Source organism: Lissotriton helveticus, chromosome 1_1 (assembly GCF_964261635.1).
Source record: "Lissotriton helveticus chromosome 1_1, aLisHel1.1, whole genome shotgun sequence".
Taxonomy (NCBI): domain Eukaryota; kingdom Metazoa; phylum Chordata; class Amphibia; order Caudata; family Salamandridae; genus Lissotriton; species Lissotriton helveticus.
The window spans coordinates 1,894,907,633-1,894,928,847 of record NC_136057.1 but is presented as its reverse complement, the minus strand read 5'-3'; the positions used below and the strand labels follow the sequence as shown (position 1 = coordinate 1,894,928,847).

General features: G+C 46.4%; 1 protein-coding gene across 4 annotated transcripts in view; it reads right to left on the bottom strand.

Annotated features, from left to right (window-relative positions):
* The window catches only part of TPR (translocated promoter region, nuclear basket protein), a 728,231-nt gene that overhangs the window by 498,583 nt on the left and 208,433 nt on the right, over positions 1-21,215 (bottom strand). For all 4 annotated transcript variants that reach the window (XM_078642622.1, XM_078642637.1, XM_078642629.1 and 1 more), the window contains exons 22-23: positions 12,854-13,005; positions 12,175-12,327 (exon numbers count right to left, since the gene is read on the bottom strand). In XM_078642622.1, coding sequence (XP_078498748.1) covers positions 12,175-12,327; positions 12,854-13,005 — 305 coding nt within the window. The remainder of the gene's footprint in view (positions 1-12,174; positions 12,328-12,853; positions 13,006-21,215) is intronic.

Here is a 21,215-nt window from a genome sequence, read left to right as displayed (position 1 = left end):
AGATATAGGGTAGTGCATTGGAGATGCTAAACTAGGAGTAAAGTAATAGATATAAAAATATATAAGTGCATGGAAGGTATATATGTATAAGGAAGGTAATATATCTAGATTTAAGTTGTTTTTAATAAACTCAGACTTTCAAGTGTTGCTGTACTTTTGAGTTAATTTGTTTCTTTTTTTGTCCTTTTAATAATTCAATAGCTTAGCAATTGTAGACAGTTATGATAACCTGTTTTACTTATTTATGCAGTGACCTAAATACAAGTTAAACATCGCATAATATAACCATAGGTAATATGTACATTAGTTATGCAGATCTAACTAATATCGATACATTTATAAACACTATTATACACATTTATACAGAGGAATACACATCTAGATACATTCATAATTCAAATAAATGTTTACATACACAGGGATAATATGTGCATTTCTGTTTGAGTATGGTGGTTATGTGGGGAAGAGCAAACTTTTGAATAGTCTTCTGAAGAGAAGATAGTTATCCGTAGATCTTGTGTTTGGGGTAAAGAGTTGCATAGTTTGGTTGCCTGAAAAGAGAAGGATGTGCCACCTATGTTTTTTTTCTTGTATGGTGGGATTTTGAGGTGCAGTGCCAATCTAAGGTGGAGGTTCCTTTGTTGAATGTATTAGGTGATTTTATTCCTGAAGAAGAATCAGGCCCTGTTCCACATATTGCTTTGTCTGCAATACAAAGCAGCTTGAATGTGGAACTTCTGTCAACCGGTAACCAACGTAGGGCCTTCAAAGCATGGGAGATGTGGGCTTGTGGCATTACATGCAGGAGTAGTCTGTCAGCAGTTTTAAATCAGTTGTAGTATTTTAATACCTTTTAAAGGTGATCTGTTGTAGAGGCTATTGGTATAATCTAGTTTAGACAGTACAAGAGAGATAGTAGCCTGGACCTAGTGTAGAAATCCAAGGTGGGGAAAGATGCGTCCCAGAGCTTTTATATTAGTGAAGCTTGATTCTGCTAGTTGGTTTACTGGGGCATTAACTGGTAGCTTGGTGTTCATGGTAATGCCTTAGATATTTTAGACGGTATTCCCAGATAGTCCGACTAAGCGGCAAGTGGGTCGTAATTTTTCCAATCGCCACATGCGAGTATTTCCGTTTTGGGAGCATTCAATTTGAGATGGTGCCACGTCATCCACTGATCAAGGACTGAGGCAACTGAAAATGTGGGGTTTTCCAATATATATCTTTGGGGCTTTCCAGTTTAAGGAGTATTTGTGTGTCATCTGCATAGTTATAGCATGTGAGGTGAAAGTAATCAGTGCCGGTAATGACTTCATGTAGATGTTGAAAAGCATGGTGAGATGCTAGAGTCTAGAGGGACCTATTTTGTGTAGTACGGTTTGGATGAGAAAGGGAAGGGGGTGTAGGGAGAACTTTTTTTTTGTTTTGAAGGTAGTATGTGATCCAGTCGAGAGCTGTCGCACAAGTTACTACTTGTGTAACGATATATCTGTAAGAGACATTAGTTAGTGATAGATTCCTTACCTTAGAATATCCCCAGGCGTCAGACTGGTTCCGGAAATTTTTCGCGTAGCAGTACCCTTGCGCGTCGGTAGGCGTCGTCTGCGGCTCCGCGTCCGTCGTCAGCGCCGTGATGACGTCGTCAGAGTACTTAGACGCCGCCTCCGCGTGCTGACGTCAGTTCTTAGACACAGCTTTTCCGCGCCAGAAGCGCTGAGCCATGTTAAAAACCAACACTGGTGCCATTGAAACTAGGGCCCTGAAAGGGGATAACCCTAACCCTAGATATCGGTTCGCAGAACAGGGAGGATGGGTGGGTCGGTAAGGAATCTATCACTAACTAATGTCTCTTACAAATATATCGTTACACAAGTAGTAACTTGTGCATCTGAAAGAGAGACGTTAGTGATAGATTCCTTACCTTAGAATAGATACCCCAGCAATACCAACCCCGGTGGTGGGTCTGTGAACCAATAATCACACCAGAAAGTCTTGGAAGACAGAACGGCCAAAGAAGCCATCCCTCCGGACTTGGCTGTCCAGGCAGTAGTGTCTTGCAAACGTGTGCAGAGATGCCCACGTAGCTGCCTGGCAGATGTCTTGTAAGGGCACTCCCCGGCCCAGGGCAGTTGTAGTCGCCGTGGCTCGGGTGGAATGAGCCCGCAATCCAACAGGGGGCTCCTTTTTAGCCAAGGAGTAACATGCCTGGATACACAAGATGATCCACCGGGAGATGGTCCTCTTGTGCACCGTTTTCCCTTTCTTAGCGCCCACGTAACCAACAAAGAGTTGGTCATCCACCCGGAACTGGCGTGTGCGATCCAAGTAGAATGAGAGCGCAAGTTTTGGGTCCAGACGGTGGAGCCGCTCTTCCTCGTTAGAGGGGTGCGGAGGCGGAAAGAAGGTTGGCAAGGTGATGGACTGCCCGATGTGGAAGGCTGTGACAACCTTGGGCAGGAAAGATGGCTTAGTACGCAATACAACCTTGTCCGGATGGACAGAAAGGAAAGGAGGAGTACAAGAAAGGGCCTGTAGCTCACTCACTCTCCTGGCAGAGGTGATGGCAACCAGGAAAGCAGTCTTCAGAGTCAGAAGGCGGAGAGGACAGTTGTGAAGTGGCTCAAAGGGAGCGCACATCAGAAATGTAAGAACAAGCTTCAAGTCCCACTGAGGCATCACAAACTGAACAGGAGGGAACGTGTGTGTGTGTGATGCCCTTTAGAAATCTGTTTACAATAGTACAGATGCCATTCGTGATCCATCATGCACCAACGGCTGAGCTCGTCCGCCCTGGCGTTCAGCGAACCTGCCAGGTGTTGAGCCACCAGGGTCACGCCCTGGCGTTCCAGCCACTGCCAGAGGCGCAGAGCCTCCTGGCAAATGGTCCACGACCCCACCCCCCTTGTTTGTTGCAGTACCAAATGGCGGTGGTGTTGTCCGTGAACACCTGCACTACACTCCTGCGGACAGAGGGGAGGAATGCTTTCAGTGCTAGATGAATCGCCCGCAACTCCAAAAGGTTGATGTGGAACCGGGCCTCCGCCGGAGACCAGAGGCCTCTGATCTCCGCCTCTCCCATGTGGCCTCCCCAGCTCTGGAGGGGTGCGTCCATCACAACTACGTGCTCCGGTTGGGGAAGGAAGAGGGATCTGCCGCTGACCCAATCGCGGTCCGTGAGCCACCACTGGAGCTGTCTTGCAGTGCCCTCCGAGATCAGGACATGGTCGGACAGGTTGCCCTGATGCTGGGCCCACTGAAACTTCAGGTCCCACTGCAGAGCCCGCATCCGCCACCTGGCGTGATGCACCAGTAGGATGCAGGAGGCCATCAGCCCCAGAAGTCGCAGCGTCAACCTGACTGAGACCCGAGATAAATGCTGAAATATCGGAATCAGAGCCTGAATATCCCGGACCCGCTGTTCGGGTGGATAAACCCGAAACCGCGCCGAGTCGAGAACCGCTCCGATGAAGAGGAGCTTCTGAAAGGGGCACAGGTGTGACTTCGGCACATTGACGGAGAACCCCAGCTGGTGCAGGAGATCTGCCGTAGTATGGAGGTGGCTGACGACTGTCTGGGGCGAGCCCGCCTTCAACAACCAGTCGTCGAGGTAGGGGAAGACAAAAACCCCTAACCTGCGCAGATGAGCTGCGACCACCGCCATCACCTTTGTGAACACCCGTGGGGCGCTGGTAAGGCCGAAGGGGAGCACGGTATACTGAAAGTGCTTGTGGCCAACCGTGAACCGCAGGTAGCGCCGGTGGGCCGGCAGGACGGGGATGTGGCAATAAGCGTCCTACAAGTCCAACGCTACCATCCAGTCTCCTGGGTCCAGGGCAGCTAAGACCAGAGTCAGCATTTTGAACTTCTCCTTCCGGAGGAAGCCGTTGACGCTCCGTAGGTCCAAGATAGGGCGTAGGCCCCCTTTTCCTTTCTTGGGTACCAGAAAGTAGTGAGAGTAGCAACCACACCCTACTTCTGGCCCAGGAACGCACTCGATGGCCCCCTTGGCCAAGAGGGCCGAAACTTCCTCCTGCAGAAGTCGCAAATGATCCCCCAATACACGGTGGTTCTGCGGTGGCATGGCTGGAGGAGTCGCCTCGAAGGGGAGGGAGTAGCCCCTTCGGACGATCTGCAGCACCCACCTGTCCGACGTGACGGTGCGCCAGTGGAGGTGGTGATGGCGAACCCTGCCCCCCACTGGCGTCACATGGGCCTGAAAGCACAGACTAGGAGGGTTTCGAAGCGGATGCTGCGGGGGAAGGTGTGGATTGACCTCGCCGTTGTCCCCGACCGCCGCCACGGCGGTTTCCACGGCCGCCACCGCCACCGCGTTGGGTATTACCCTGCGGAGCGTGGCTGGCAGCACGTGTGGGTACACCCCTTCCGTGGCCACGAAAGGAGTGAAAGGCAGCCGATTGCTGTCGCGGGGCCGAGAGGCCCAAGGACATGCCCGTAGCCCTGGAGTCCTTAAAATGCGCAAGCGCATGGTCTGCCTTGTCGCCAAAAAGGCGACGGCCATCAAACGGCATGTCCATCAGTGTGTTTTGGACATCGGCCGAAAAGTTGGCGGACCTCAACCAGGCGTGAAGTCTGACTGCCACTGTCGTTGCCATCGCTCTACCTAGTGAGTCGGTGGTATCCAGCCCACACCGGATAGAATATTTGGCTGCATCCCGGCCCTCCACAAGGGCTTGGCAGAGTTTGGCCCGTACCTCCAACCGACACTGGCAGCACTTCCGCAACCGTATCCCACAGAGAGTGGGTGTAGCGGCCCAAGAGGCAGGCGGTGTTGGAAGACCGCAGTCCCAGACTAAGGGAGGAGAAGATCTTTTTACTGTACTACTCGTACCTCTTGGATTCCCTGTCCAGCGGAGCAGACGGGAATGCGGTCCGGGAATTGGAGGCCTGGATGACCAGGCTCTCGGAGGTGGGGTGGGTGGACAGGAAACATGAGTCGCCCGGAGCCAGCGTCTGGCCACGTTCCGATCTACAGGCGAACCTGTAGCGGGCTTGGACCAAGTGCCCAAAAGAACGTCGGACAAGGCCTCGTTAAACGGCAGCAGAGGCTCGGCTGAGCAAGACTGATGCTTAAGGACCTCAGTGAGTAGGTTAGTCCTCACGGCCGCGACGGGGAGCTCAAGGCCCAAGGCCTTGGCCGCCCTCATCAACACCACACTATAGGTTGCCCCCTCCTCCGTAGCCACGGTAGGAGGTGAGACAAAGCCAGTGTCGGGCGAAGTGTCCAGACCACTGGCATCCCCAAGTTCACCTGTCCAGTCCTCTTGGGACTGACATTCACATGTCAGAGGGTCCTCAGACCCCTCCCAATACTCCTCATCACCCATTTCCTGATACTCAGGGTCAGAAAAAGATGGGGCCGGTTCATGGAAAACTAATTCTCAGAACGGCGTCAACCGGGTCGAGGGAGGCATCAGGGACGGCGCCACCCTGGGGGGGGTCGGCGCCGGGGAGGTTGTTAAGTCCACCGGCGGCGACCCGGATCCGGATCCAGTGGGGCCCTGCGGCGCCGGGCCCGAAGGCGCCGGTGGCGTCGGAGCCAAAGCACCCGACGGCGTCGGGGCCGAAGCCCCCGACCCGCTAGGCCCCCCAGACGGGTCCGCTGGGCCCAAAGGCGCCGCGGAGCCCGTCGGAGGAGAGAGGGACCTCATGGCCATGAGGACCCGCTCGATCTCCGGCGTCGCATTAGGCCCAGGGACTGGAGGGTATGAGGCCGGACGCGGCGCCTGCGACTCAGACGGAGCCGCGTGGGCGGTGTCACCAGAACCCCCGGCCGCATCGGGGGGAGTCAGAAGAGAGATGACGTCTCTTCGACTTCTTGTGCTTACCTGACGACTTCGACCCGGAGGAGTGATGACGACTCCCGGGGCTCCGATGGCTCCTCTCCCGCGACCGGTCCCTCGACCTCCGTCCGGACCGGGACCGTTCTTGGAGCGTGGCCGACTGCCGGAGTTCGAGCCGCTTACGGGACCGCTCCCGCCTAGCCTTCGAAGTCAGGGCCCGACAGTCGGAGCAAGTCTTGTCGTCGTGATCGAGGCAGAGGCAGTGGAGACACCGACATTGAGGGTCGGTGACCGACATCAGTCGGTCGCAATCCTCACAGGGCTTGAAACCTGGCATCCCTACCGGCACCGTTCGGAGTCGAAGACTTCGAAAAAGGATGATCAAAAGTGACTAAGATACCACTTTTTCCGGATCTGCGCTGCTGGCGCAGAAAAAAGAAGAACTGACGTCAGCACGCAGAGGCGGCGTCCAAGTACTCAGACGACGTCATCACGGCGCCCACGACACTGACGACGGACGCGGAGCCGCAGACGCCTACCGACGCGCAAGGGTACCGAGACGCGAAAAATTTCCGGATCCAGTCTGACGCCTGGGGATATTCTAAGGTAAGGAATCTATCACTAACGTGTCTCTTTCAGATCCCTCTATACCGGCTTTGTAGAGTCTTCGCATTAGAGTGTCATCGTCAACTGTGTCAAATGCAGCTGAGAGGTCCAAGAGAAGTACAGCAACCCCATTCCGGTCAACTGTGCTCTAAGGGTAATCTCAGATGGCCTTTTCCTGGACGAAATCTTGTTTGGAAGTCTGAAAGTATGGAATTATATTCAATGAATTGTGACATCTGGGCGAATGCTGCTCTTTCTATCAATTTGCCCAGGAAAGGTCAATTTGTAATTGGCCTGTTGTCAGGGTTAAGCGGATCCAGGTTTGTTCTTTAATAATAGACTATAGACCTCACCACGTGAGATGGACAAATCCCTACTCCTATATTATGGGAGGTGGAAAAAAGGCTAATCAAAAATATCTTGAAGGGGTGAAAAAAGGAAGAAAAGAGAAGGAAAACCTACTGGAAAATCAAAAAGGTTTGTGGTTGACCTCACCCAGTATGTAGTGGTATGCTTCATCATAGGGCAGCTGACACCCCCTGGTGCAGACCAATTCTCAAGAGTAGAGCGTTTTTTTTTTTTTTTTTAATATGTACGAGAAAAAATATTTTTCTTATGAGGGATTCCTTTTGCAGAAAGTATCTTGTATAAGACTGTCTAAGTGGGTGCATGTACATTTATTATTGGCCCCCCCTAGACAGGGCTAAAAAAGTGTAATGGATACCCTAGTTCTTGGGGCCTGAAAAGGACAGGCCAACCTCCAGGTACACTTTTAAGTCAGAGGTCTCTACTTTTATCCTCTTTGATACTGGAAGGGGAATCATCGCCATGAGTACTGTTAGCAATCTCCTCTTCACTGACATGGTGAGTCAATGTTGCCAGAAAGTTCTTCATTTGCCAGGGCTCAAACTCAGCAAGCAACTCCTGTAGTTGTGATTTAGTTGGTCTAGGCCTCTGGAAGGCGAACATCCCTAATCGGCTGGTCGATCGTTCCAGCATTGAAGTACAGATTGGACTTCAGACAAGCTTTGTTTGCTTCAAGGGGTCTGGTACTGCGGGCAGAGAAAGGCAGCAAGGCTAAAAAAAACAGCACCACCCAGTATAGTCACTCATGTGTCGCAGCTCGTGTATCGCCCACCTCAAACGACCAGCTGCCACACGGTCATAAATTAAATACAATATCAACAGAAAGATGAGGCAATACAATCTTAACAGGACTTTTCAACGTTCAATATTATTCCATTCACTGTATTTTGATTTCATTATCTTCAATAACAAGTAGGCACAGCCAACGCGTTTCGCCCTACAAGAGCTTCTTCAGGGTAACGTGTTGCGTTAACACGATCTTAAAATCCTAAACGGAAAGGCGAGCACGGTCACGACTGCTTCTTCATCCTTCATGGAATAGTAATTTCTCAGGTATTCACATAAGTACCTTCAACTGTTGGGTTATAAATCAAATCATATGTCATTATCCATAGAGCTCCCAGCATTTCAAATTCTTGTGTAGCTTGAAGTATTCATAAGGGGTTAGTCCCATGTCCCGAAAAAAAGTCATGCCTCTGGTATTGGTGCAGGGTGGCTCCGGTTGGTCCTGGCGACTTCACACTTGGTGGGGAGTCGGATCTCACCTCCTGCAGCATGGTGACCTCCTCTTGGGCAACTGCTGTGTCAATTGACCCAGTGGTCAACATAATGCTGAACCAGACATTGCGGTCAGTGCTTGCAGGTAAGGGTTCCTACACTTCAAGGGAGATGTGGCCGGCTTGAGGAAGTGCTTGAGGCTCTCCGAGGCTTTTGGAGAATGCACAGCACCAGGACGAGTCGCATTGTCGGGACAGGAGCACAGTAGTCCGCAGATCTTGCTTCTTCAGATCTTCTTGGTCCTAATTCTATCAAAGTAATCTGACATCCTGGTGTCAGGGGGTACCCTAAATACTGAATTTAAGGTTAAGTGGAGTGGAGTGACTGGCAGTAGCCAATGGGCTACTTACACCTGAGGTCACTACACCCCCTAGAGGAACAATTACTTTAGGGTGTGGGCATCACTGTGTCCCAGAAATCCTAATTTCACCACACACAAGATGGTGGAATCTTTAATTTCGTGTTCACTTCAAACCAGTCACTCTAAAGGTGTGTCCAGCCAGGCAGTGTAACATGCCTCCGGCATAGCTAATTTTCCTGCCTGCCCTGGTGCCAGATGGGTGCAGAGCAGGGGGCGGCATTTCCCCTGTGTGGGGAAAGCTGTGGTCACATACTAGAGGCAGAAGAGGCCTTTGAAGCTTCCTGCCTTGATATGCTGATATCCCAGCCTTTCTAAAGGAGATGATAACACCTCTCCAGAGCAGGCATGGTTTCTGACCTCCTGAAAGCGAGGGCCCTCACCCCTGGGGGTCAGAAGCTCGTCTGTGGTGGCAGGCAGGACCGAACCAGTCAGCCAGAATACTAGAGGGATGGTAGGTTTCAGGGGTACCACCAAGGTATCCTCTGGGTACATGTATTAATAAATCAAACACTGGAATCAGTGTGGGTTTATTAATATGAGGTGTTTGATACCAAACATCATACGTTTCAGTGATGCCATTATGTAACTGGGGAACTAATTTTGACCAGTGCCCAGTAGATACCTTAAGATTGCTTCCCTGTTCACTTGTAATTGAACTAGCAAGCACAGAGGGAAACCTGCTCATGCAGATATGTCCTCACACGTAGTATAGTGTATCTTGCCGTAGGGCTGTAAGGTCTGCTGTGGGGTGACTTACAAATGCTACATGCAGTGTTAGGGGACATACCACACAAGTGTGTGTAATGTAGTGTTTTCACTTTTTGGAACACATTCTCACGCAGCCTGCAGTGGCAGTCTGAATGAGTTTGGTGGTGGGTCCCTTAGAGTGGCATGAGATATAGATATGTTGCAGCTATTTAGTACCTATGCCCTAGGTACCACTTACTTGGGACTCACAGAGGTACTAAAGGCCTGGTCACTTGGGGATCAAGTGACCAGTTATCTTGGTTTGAGGAAAGAACACTTGCACTTGGGACCTACTTAGCAGGTACCCAGTGCACTCCAGTCAAAGTTGCATCAAATACAAGTCAGCACCAATCTCTGAAGGGTTCCATCTGTGACACTACCTGTGCACAGATACCAGCCTGTGCAAGTCCGTAGTCTCACATGTGCAACCTACACAAACGTGTGTTCAGTTAGCAAACCAGAGCCGCTTACTACGGCTGCACTGCAGCAGCCTGATCTTAAAAGGCAGACATGGCGGTTAGCACTTTGTCCATTTACCAGGAATTTACCTTGAGTGAGAGTCTGTAGTGGGGCGCACTCATAGTAAGAGCAAAATTCAGGTAACCAGAAGCAAAAAATCCAGGTGATTACATAGGATGAACCAACTTTGCAACACTAAGGAATTGTGAAAGAAAATATGGATTACTGAGAAGCTATTGTGTGTATGTTTAACAGTCTTCATTAGGAAAGTAATGGCTGTTATGTATGAATTTGAATTTAAAACATTTGTAGAGCGCAGCGTTCACCATACGGTTTCTTGGCGCTATAATAGTAAGACTAGCAACAGAGGGCGGAGTAACCAAGCGCAAAGGAAAATGGGCGGGTAACAAGGGAAAAGCCTGTCGAAATAAGAACGTTTTTAAATCTCTGCGAAAGGATGAATATTGTGTGGCCAAGCGTAGGTGGTCAGGGAGGGAGTTCCAGAAGGTAGGAGCCAGAGTTGAAAAGTTGGCTCCACCCCACTTTTTACGCTTAAAACGTGGAATTTGCAGAAAGGATTTAGAAGAGGAGCGAAGCTCTCTGCTCGGGACATAGTCTTGGATCAGAGAGGAAATAAAAGCGGGGGCAGTGCCCTGGCGAGCCTGAAAAACCATACAGCCGGTTTTAAAGAGGGAGCGTTCCTCAACAGGGAGCCAATGAAGCTCCTTTAGGAGGGGTGTGGAGTGGTGAAAGCGGGGGAGACCATATACCAACCGGGCCGCTTGGTTCTGGATCATCTGGAGCTTCTGCAAGCTGTATGCAGGGATGCCGTTGTAAATGGCATTGGCATAGTCCAGCCGCGAGATCACCAGTGCGGACATGATCAGCTTAAGTGCTTGGGGAGAAAAAAAGCGGGAGACAGTACGGATAGTTCGAAGAGTGAGAAAGCAGGAAGAAACAACTGAACTGATATGTGAGTGTAGAGTGAGTTGGTTGTTGATTTTAACACCCAGGGTTTTAACTGTGGAAGAAGGAGTGGGGGAAGTGCCAAAAGAAGAGTGCCAGAAGAGAGAATTCCAGGGACTGGAAGAACCACCAGTGAGAACCAACTCGGTTTTATCCGGGTTCAGTTTGAGCTGGTTGTGGTTCATCCAGTCCCTGATGAAAATCATAATAGATTGGAAATATAAGATAGAAAGGGGTGAGGAGGAGAGATTAAAGATGAGCTGGAGGTCATCCGCGTAATTGTACACGGTGACCTCCAGCTGCTGAAGTGCAAAGATTAGAGGAGAAATATAAAGATTAAACAGTAAAGGAGAGAGAGAGGAGCCCTGGGGGACACCACAAGTGACTGGTAGAGGTGTGGTAGTGAAATCCCCCAACCGAACCGCCTGGGTGCGGCCCCTCAGGAAGGAGGAGAGCCAGACCAGGGCTGAGCCCTCTATTCCCGCCGCCCTGACACGTGAAAGTAGGGTGGTATGGTCCACCGTGTATAAAGCTATGTAACTAGAGGGACAAACTAATCCGGACATGGTGAGCGCAGGTGCACAGCTTATTAGAGTCTAGAGGACAGTGAGACACGTACCTCATTTGCACAAGTACTGCCTTAGAAGGTTGGTTTAAAAAGGATAATACATGGAGTGAAGGACACTGGGAGTGCCAATCCAAGGTTCTTAAAGAACAATATTATGATTTTCAGCTCATAAGGTCCTGCCTTCCGAGAGGACTACAAATAATCTGGAGTAGGCAGGTCATATCACACTAAAGACAGTTTCATTGCTTGGTACCTTTACTTCATACTGAAGGCTTAGAAAATTGAAGATAACACCCAAATTCCTTTAACCAACAGGACAGCATTTCCAAAAAGATGCCCTCAGCACAAAAATGCTATAATAGTTTTTGAGATTGTATCGTTGCCTTAGGTGCTAGAACCTTACAACTTTTGTTTACATCACAACTAAGCGGCCTTCCTTTACTTGCAAATAAAGTTTCATCAAAAATAACAAGACTAGATTATGTGTCAATTACAGGGTTGTTAGATCCAAGTACCCAACAGCAGGAGCACTTACTACAAGAGTTAAGTATAGCCCAAAAATACCCATGGAAGTAACTTGGAAATGCCACTGGAGTCAATGAGTAGTACCCTCAAAATAAGGTTTTGTTTCAAAAAGTAGGTAAAATGGCATCACAATTGAGAAAACATCAAGAGCAAGTGCAGAAATCTGCTCATCGCTGCTGACCACACTATCCTGAGACAGTCTATACAGCTAAAATTGGCAGGAGGACATTTCTACCAGATCCTTTTTCTGACCTACTTTAGCACAGCGTCCACAAAGCCCACTCAGAGCACTTAAAAATTAGATGGATAGAAATTCACTGTTCAAGTATAGATTAATATTGCACAACATTCAAATACTGCAATGCATAAAATTACAGCAGAATTGAAAGATAGTATCATTTGAGCAATCGCACTGTGCATTATTTACTCAAGCTGTAAAACTCATAACAAGTCCATGCATGCCATCAATGAAACCCCATAAGTTATACTAAATATACCTGCTGTTCCATATCCTGCACAGCTTTGTGTTTCTCATCCTGAATGGCTTGTTTTTCTTTTTCTGCCTCCATCAGTTTCTTTTCCAGTTGTTTCTGATACTCCGCAGATTCCTTCAAACGTGATTCAACTGTTTTACGGACATCTTCAGTTACCTTTGCAATGAAAAAGAGGAAAATGATCTTTGAAACAACGTAAAAAATAATCTACGGATGGAGCGCAAATAAAGTAATCTCCTTTACTTTCTCTTTACAAGGAACATGCTACAACCTCTAAAATAACCCTTAATTTGAAAACTGCTTCACAGTTCTCTTCCAATCAGGGCTTCTTTCTCAATCAGGCCCCACTACCTGCTCACCTAAAACCCTCATTCCTTTAAGAAAAACAAGATCACTAAAGGTTTGCATCTCAGGTGTAAAGTCCACTCATGCAAACCATAAGGACTGATCATGTTTCCAAATTCTTGACAGATCTACTGTGAAAAAATGTTTACCTCAGGAGTATTGTGCAAAGGTAATAGGCAATGGAAGTTAAGTTACACACAAACAAATTAACACAAGAAAACACTGCTCAGTCATACAGCAGGGCTCATCGGGAGAACCAGGCTCAGAAAGTTATGAAGCTTCCTTTGAAAAAACAAAGAGCAAAACCAGTCGAGCACTCCACATATTTACTACCTACCTGTTTCTCCTTGTTGATGGATTCCTCTAGCCCAACAACCACAGACTTATACTGCTCCACATTACTCGTGGCAGTTTTCAACCTCTCCTTCAAATCATTTACTTGTTCTTCGGCTTGTCGTAGGCGAGCGACCAGCTGATCATTTGCTTCATCTGAAGTGGAAACATCCATGAAATTGCTTTTTTTAATTTGTGATCAAAACTGAGTGCACGTTTAGAAACAGTAAGACAAGACAGATTCACATTTTATACAGTCTCCTTAGAAGAAATGACCCCTCATATGAATGTTTGCCTATTTGATCATTTATGACATGCCAGCTATTTGTACTGAATAGCAAGGTCTGATACATCAGAAAGTGGGCCACCAAGGGAGAACGAAGAGGTGGGTGAGGTCTGAAGTTATAAATTCTCCCTAAACTAATCCATCTAATAGACTGCTTTACAAACAAACCAATATTATGGCACTATTAAAGTCTTGCTTCCGGCACCTGTACTCCATACCACAAGGAGGGAGGGTATGGGAGAGAGTATGGGGAGAAATGAGATGGTCCTAATACTTCAAAAGCTTACAACATCTAGTTACTTGCCTTCTGTAACCATCTTTCTGGTGGATACTTACCTACCTACAGATTCCTCACCTGTTGAATATCCCAGATATCAAAATTGATCTGGAAACTTCCGATATAGCTTTCCTGCACTGGTAAGTTCATTGGACTCCAGACAGACGCTAGCAATGGAGTCACAGGTGACGTCCGTGGAGACATAGCACGCAGTGTTCTGGACAGCCCCAGAAAATCCACTGAAACCTAGCAAGTCATAACAGCTCTGTGCTACAGATGATCCAAATCAATCTGGCCTTGGAGTTCACAGTTTACAGTCTTGCCTTTGTAATAGGTAGATACTCAGAGGTGCTCCAATATATTTCCACTAGTTGGCTGACAGCAGGAGCCTGATTTGACCAAGCCTTCTTTACTGCCTCTAAAAGAGCCTTAATAAATATAAGCAATGGCTCAGGAGAAGTTGTTGCTGACTGAGGGACTTCAGAAAGGTTTAGGTCGAAACTCTCAAATATCTGCTTTGTTCTTGAGGACTGCACAGAAGGATAACATCCGCTGGGGCAGTAAAGGGACCCAGGTCTAGATCTAGCCATGTGACAGGTCTGCCTGAGATCTGTGTGCCAGCGAATCTCCTAAATAAAAAAAAAAGGGTGGGGCGCTGACATGCTCCCGTCTGTTTCATGGACCTTCTTGGAGGTCAGGTCGGAGTCTGTTCACCCCATACTGCTAGCAATCACAAACACATTCCTCTCTGCATTGCTCTTCTGAAAGCAGGCCCAAGTCTTCTATTTTGAATCACTGATGAGTGCCAGAAGGATCTTTGGATCAGGTGGCTGAAATTGCACTGTGCAAGAGTTGCGGACAAGGGTGTCGGCATTGGAACAGCACCGTAAGGCACTGGAGGAACATTCAATGAGTCAGGGGAATGCTCAGCACCAAGGGCGAAGCTACGCATGGTCCCAAAGGGCATAATGCAGTTCCAGAGGGGACTGCCACCTACCTAAATCCTTCTACATTGGCTTGGGGAACATGACCAGATCGATTCCCAACCCCAGAGACTCCAGGTAGGCTGTTGTCTGAGCTTTGTATGGTATTGGAGGAGGAAACTGCACCAACGCTGGTGTCTTTGCCTAGGGCACCTGCGAAGCCTCTTAAGAAGGCTCGCCTTCTGCCAATTCTGGTTCAGGGAAGGAAGGAGTTGAGAGAGGAGCTGGTTGCTGGTAGTGGAGACTTACCTCAATCTTAACTGTCCACGGAGGAATCTGAATGATTGTGATTTTCCTTGTGTGCCTTCTCTACTCCCTGGAAAATTTAACAAAGGCGAGGAGGGCAGAGGCAATCTGGTATGGGACCTAGACCAGCACCTACTTAATCAGTAATTTCTGGCTCCAGCCATAACAGACTGACCTTCTCCATTAGGCTTTCGAGTTAGCACAAGTCACAGGATGACAACTGATGTCTGGAACCTAAGCTCCACAGACGGTTGTCATGTGAGACTATGATAAACATTCAGCAATCACACCAGTGGCAGGGTTAAAACAGAGTTTTTAAGAGGGAGCCTATACCCATGCATGGAGTTGAAGTATTTTTTAAAGCAAAAATCATTGCAAACTAAGAGAAGAGAAGCTCAGAATCTGCATCAAAATGAACGTGAAAAATAATAACTAAGAGGGTGCCAGGGTAGACGCTCCAGTAATGTCAGCACAACTCCCTTTCCAGGGTCAAGATGGAGCCTGGGCCCCCTACTGACGTGGTAGAGATACATCTGAAGTTTCCAGATCCAGCCTAGAGTCTGGGATATCAAGAGGCGAGGAATAGCTAGAACTATCCATTAGATATATAATGGATAATTCTAACAAGTAGTTCAGAGCATAATCCAGCTTGCGGTTCTGCTAATTAAAGGAGGTGAGATATTAGAAAGAAAGGTTATGACTGTAAGCGTGGCTCACTACTAGACATGAATACCTTTCAGTAAAGAGATCAGGAACTTTACAGCCTTCCATAATGCACAAGAGTGCATTAAACGTTCCCAGTAAAACAATCAAATTTAAGATCATTTACATAGTGCTATGGCTCTGCATGACAGAGGCCCTTCAAAACTAGAGTAACTTTTAGAAGCTGCTTCAATCATGAACCAGAAGATCAAATACTCAAAACTGCTATGTCGTTCACTTAACACGTTAGAAGTGTTTCTTAACAAGGTAGAAGTGTTTTTGGCAAGGTAAGGGGGTGGAGGGGTGGGTAAAGGGGGGGGGGATTTCAGGACAAGGGTTTTCACTCCGATAGAGGATTCATCCCACAGTGCCAAAAGTAACATCTTCACATTCATGAAATTACGGACAACTCCACCTTATCTATAAGCATTTGTGCTGCACCCTTTCCAATAAATTATGAATATCAGACTTCTTACAGCACATTTTGCATTGTCACTCCTTTACTCTCCCCCTTTATGTTCTTTAAACTAAGCTTCAGCCCCGCATTATATAAACGCAGTATAACAATTATAGCTTTAGCCTCTTCAAAGTGGGAGTTAATCTTAAAACTTTCCAAAACCTGAAAGAAAGACCTTTTTAGTCCTGGGGAAGGACACAAACTTCTGAAACTCAGTAACACGCAGAAGGAGACAGGAAATCAGCAGAGGACACAGTGTTCGGACCAGGAAAACCCACAAACTAAACCCCTGGCAAAGGTGCAGTCAATGCAGTACCCTTGATGAGACCCAAAGGGTACACTCCAAGAACGATGAATTACTTCTCAATAGAAATTTAAACAGGTTGGCGAACGTACAATAACCCACATCTTCAGAGGTAGATCGATAAATAAACCCCAAAGACAGGGGGAATAAAGAAGCCATGTTGGCAAAAGAGTGGTTACCATGCACATAGGCCTGATCAGATGGGATATCTGTTTGTTAGGAGAAACACCTGTGCAACTACAAAGTTGCTTGGCACTCCAGCCCACCATGGTGTAAGACTATGTAGGTCTCATGGGTATCAGACTGGTGAAGAGGTAACATGCAATAAATTAGGCCTGGTTAAAGTTTTAATTAACTCAAACAGGCAGTACAAACTATTACAGTGAAGGAGGATCGCCCGTTCAGAGGATTCAGTCTCTTAAACAGGATTAGAGAAAAACCATAGAATTTCATCATGTTTATTTCCATGTGAATCAATCTTATGAAAGACTATGGGAAAACACGAGACCTCAATAATTAAATGCAGTGTAAAAGCCTGCAGAACATCAATCAAGGTCAGAAGATCTAGTTAAAAATTCTTCAATATGTGGGACAGAGGATATTCACCATAGGCACATGTGCATAAAGGTACTTTCTCTAGTAAACGGCCAGAAGATCTAGTCTAAAACTCTTCAATATGAGAGACCGAGAACATTCACCATGGGCACCTATGCATAAGTGCATAGAAAAACAAAAGTTACTTAGTGCACAAAGGTAGTGCATCAAGGTACTTTCACTAGCAAATTGCCCCTTCCGTATTTAAGAGTCCAGAAGTATTGGGGATCTTGGCAAGCTTCCTCAGAATCTAGGCCTCTTTCTGTGAAATATTGTTGGGGGGTGTTGTAGAAAACGCTACTTTTCTGCAAGCTTATCCTGATTTTTTCACCTTCCACTGGACACTGTTTGCTGGCTGTACAACTCGGAGTACTTTACCCCTGCTAACCAGGGATAAAGGGCTTGTGCTATCTCTTAGAATATGGTGTAAATAGCATACCCCTAATAAGCATATTTAAATGACCTTCAAGTCCCTTTTATGTGGTACAATTGCACCCAGGGCGTTTAAGTTAAATGTAATTAATGAACAGCAGCACCTATTTTGCCACCTACAACAACGACTGGAAATTTGACCACAGGCCTACCATTTGTAGCCTAGCTGATGCGAACTGCAATTCATCCTGTTAAAGTATCGTTGACAGCAAGGGAGTAGTGCAGTGGAGAGCGTAGTAAAGTTGTTGCACTCACTTGTGAGGTGAGTAACGCAGTTTCAAATTTGCATTGAACAAAAGAGAGATGAACACTTTGAGTGGCGTTAGAGGGGTCAGTACTCTGGAGTACCACTGCTGCGCAGTGTCTGCACACAAACCGAAAATATAATGTCCAGTCAGGTCCCTTGGCTTTGCTAAACTACATAATTCCAGTGTTTTTACGCAATTCTGGAGTCAAACTCCACAAGTTCCGCACCACCCAGACTTATTTTTTACTTTAGGGTCAAAACATGCTGGAGTGTCAACTTCTGCTCAACAGGTCTGCTGGGGTTTGCATACAACATTGAGGGTGTACTTGGAAGACAGGGAAAGAGGATGACAAAACAATTTGGGTATACACGGTCTGGTTGCTGGAAACCCTGCTTGGTTCCACCAGACATAAGTCTCTGGGTTTACTGGGAGTACAGTAACTGCCCTAAACTGGATTTTTGGGTTGAATGGGAGAGGGCACTAGGATTATCAAAGACTCTGAGCGTTGGGAAAGGGATGTGAATTGAATTAAGTTTAGAATGGCTGAAAAACCCCATTTGTTATTGGATGCCAGGAGTCATTCCCACCCACTACCTCGGCCAGGCATAAATGTGGCATCTCCAGGCACCCACTTGAGAACACTTCTGGATTTCGGGAAGGTCAGAAGAAGACTAAACTGTGTTTCTGCGACCTAAGTGCCATGAAAGGACTGGAAAGGCCCTCTCTCGTACCCAGGACAACCAAGTGGACTCCAAAGGTTATATGGTGGACTACCTGTTTATCCTACAGGGACACATCCAGCTACAAGAGGCCTTTTCTTTCCACTGTCCAGCTAACCAGTGGCACCTGGAATGGACCCTCCTGTTTGGCCTCTGCCGGTCGCGTCTCTCCAAGTGACTCCCCTAAGGTCCAGGAGAGCTTTAGAAGTGTACTCTAGTGCTTTATTGGGACTAAAGTCAGAAAGGTAACCTCTTTGACCAGGACAAACCTGGTTGGTTTATCTGACCAAGCCCAGTCATGGTCAGCATAAATTCCCGTACACAATGAGGAGCATAGAGGGAAGAAAAGGACCAAGGTCACCCTCCACTCAAAGTCATTCAAACAATAATGACCTGGTCCACTAGGCAATATGTACTGTTCAATCAGTGTATCTCTAGTTGCAATATTTTAACACTCTGCCCTTCTTTTTTAAGACCTTGGGGTAGAGAGTACAATGTTATGCCTAAAATATCAACCTGAACTACAGATTTCATTTTAAAGGTAAACTCGTTCAAAATGATAAGTGCGGCAAAGGAAAAATAAATAATAGAAGTTTGAATATCATCTATTGTTTCAACAGGGTATTTTAATTAATATAAAGTGAATACCCTGAATAAAACCGTACGGGAGCGGAATTCATCTTCCGGGTTGTGATAATATTCCTTCCTTTTTTCGGACAAAGACGAGTAAGTGGATTAGAATGAGACGTTGGTGAATGGTTATTTTAAGAAATATATGGTCCAACACTAAAATATAACGGAGGGCAAGGAGAGTTTTTTATGCATGTAGAACAGTTACAATACGGTAATCTTCAGCTGTATATGAAAGTAAAAAATGGTATGAAAAATGACAACCTGTGTTTTTAGTACACCGAAAAAGTAGATTAGAAAACAAAATGTTAAGAAAGAGAACTTTCAGGATCCTCTTCTTAACTGTTATCCATTATTCTCTTATATACACAGAAAGGATACTTAAAGTTGAAAATGATGACCCCACGAATTATGCTGTCCTGAAGGTGTTACTGTACCAGTGATATAACACCGAAACGCGTCGACGCTTTGACAAATAGAATCCAATTAAAGCCCAAAGAAATAGCAGATCTACAAAAAGTTTGGATACTGTAATTTCTGTTAGAAAATAATATGAGGCAATTGGGTCGATGGAGTACGTAGCAGGAACTTCTGAACCTACATAGAGAAAGGGGTTTTAGTGTGATTCATTGTGTATTGTAAAGTTACGGTGATTTAGTGATAAAGAGGTTGTGCTTTCATGCAAAAATTGTTTTTAAAAATTGTATGTTTTATGAAATATTGTGAATATTAGTTTCAAATGTGATACACTGTTTTTAACGTTTTTCAGAAAGTTTTCTGAAATTTTAATTGGTGAAAAAAAAGGATACAAATACTTCTTTTATATATACAAAAACTAAAAAGAGTGGAAACGTCATATCTTAGTGTTGGTGTTATATATACATATAAATTTCTTTCCCTTTAAGATTCTTGGTATGCATGGGATATAGGAGTATAAAGAAAGGAATCGCCAATCCAGGGATATTTCTTTGACCTTAAATGTCGACAGTACCCTGTTCCCTGGAACGTAGTGGGGTCTTCTCTCTTTTGGAAACATAAATCAAAAGGCCTCCATCCCTTTTAAGGACAGTCAAGAACAAATACAACAACCAACAACACAGTGTTTGGTGCAAAAAAATGTGTGAATAAGCGAGATGACCCCTCACGGGCGCACCACCAACGGGAAAGCTGATAGGTACTCACCAGTGTTGCCCTGTTATCATCGGCGGTCATCAAGCTTTGAAATAAGGTGTGCAAAACAATGTGTAAGTGTATTTTAAAGTGCAATTTATAGTGCAGTGAAAAGAAGTGCAACACACACAAAACACCACAGATAGTGTAATGCGACGGAATAGGATCTGCACACGCATACAATCTTTATTCTCTTTCCTAGTGCAGCCCATTAATTTAAAAAAGTAGGGAGTGGCGGTCAATTATACAGCCTACTACCATATGCCCAGCATAAAATCGCACCTAGGTTCCAGTCTACTGCTTCCACTGACTACCATTGTCACTGGCACATCTTGGAATAATTTGTGCTTAATTCTTTAAAAAACATCTCTCTGGTTATCCCAACTGTATTTGTCATTTTGGTGTCATTTGGTTAGGGATTTTTAAGATTTTACATCTCAAGCTTATTACTGTTCGATACAGCAAAAATACTTTTTAAATTGCCGTAGGTTAAGCCAGTTTGCTCTGCGCCATAGCTACCAGGGGATTGAGCTCAGGTTTATATAGAGACTTTGAGGGCTTAGGTTGACAAGTGTGACTTTTTTTTAGATGGATAGTCACCCACCCCAAATAATCCAATTTCTTACTGGGATGAGCAAAGTTTACGGTCTATGAGACTAACCTGTAACCCACAGACAAGAAATAGAGGCCTAAAAGCCTTTATATACTGAACTGAAGAATTTTAGGATTTAACTTTCGACAAGCTGCCCAAAGTGTGTCACATGGTGTGAGAAGCTGGGTTTCTGTTGCAGTAACCCCCCCCCCCCCCCCGACACACACACACACTTTTTGCCAGACTACTGATGCACTTTGACTTGAAGTGCCCTGGGTCCCTGCCAATCAGGTTCCCAGGGCCTGTGTTCTTTCCCCAAAACTAATCAAAATCTAATTGGCATCTCTGGCCACAGGTCAGCCCCTGGTAAATGGTACCACAGGTACCCAGGGCACTGTGACCAGAGTCGACCTCTAAGGGCTGCAGCACTTATTGTGCCACCCTTAGAGGCCCTGTACCTTTACACACACTGCTGTTGCAGGCTGCGTGTCTTGGTGCAGAACAAAGTGAAAAGTCGACATGGAACACATCCCTGTGTGCCATGCCTACAACCCACTGCCCTGGCATAGATCATGTGTGAAGGAAACCGGAGTGAAAACCCATCAACCTTGTTGGGATTGGGGTGAAAAGATATATGCAATAGACAATATCCCAACTGGTATTATTTATAGACAATTAAACTGGATATTTAGTTGTCTATAAATAATACCAGTTGGGATATTGTCT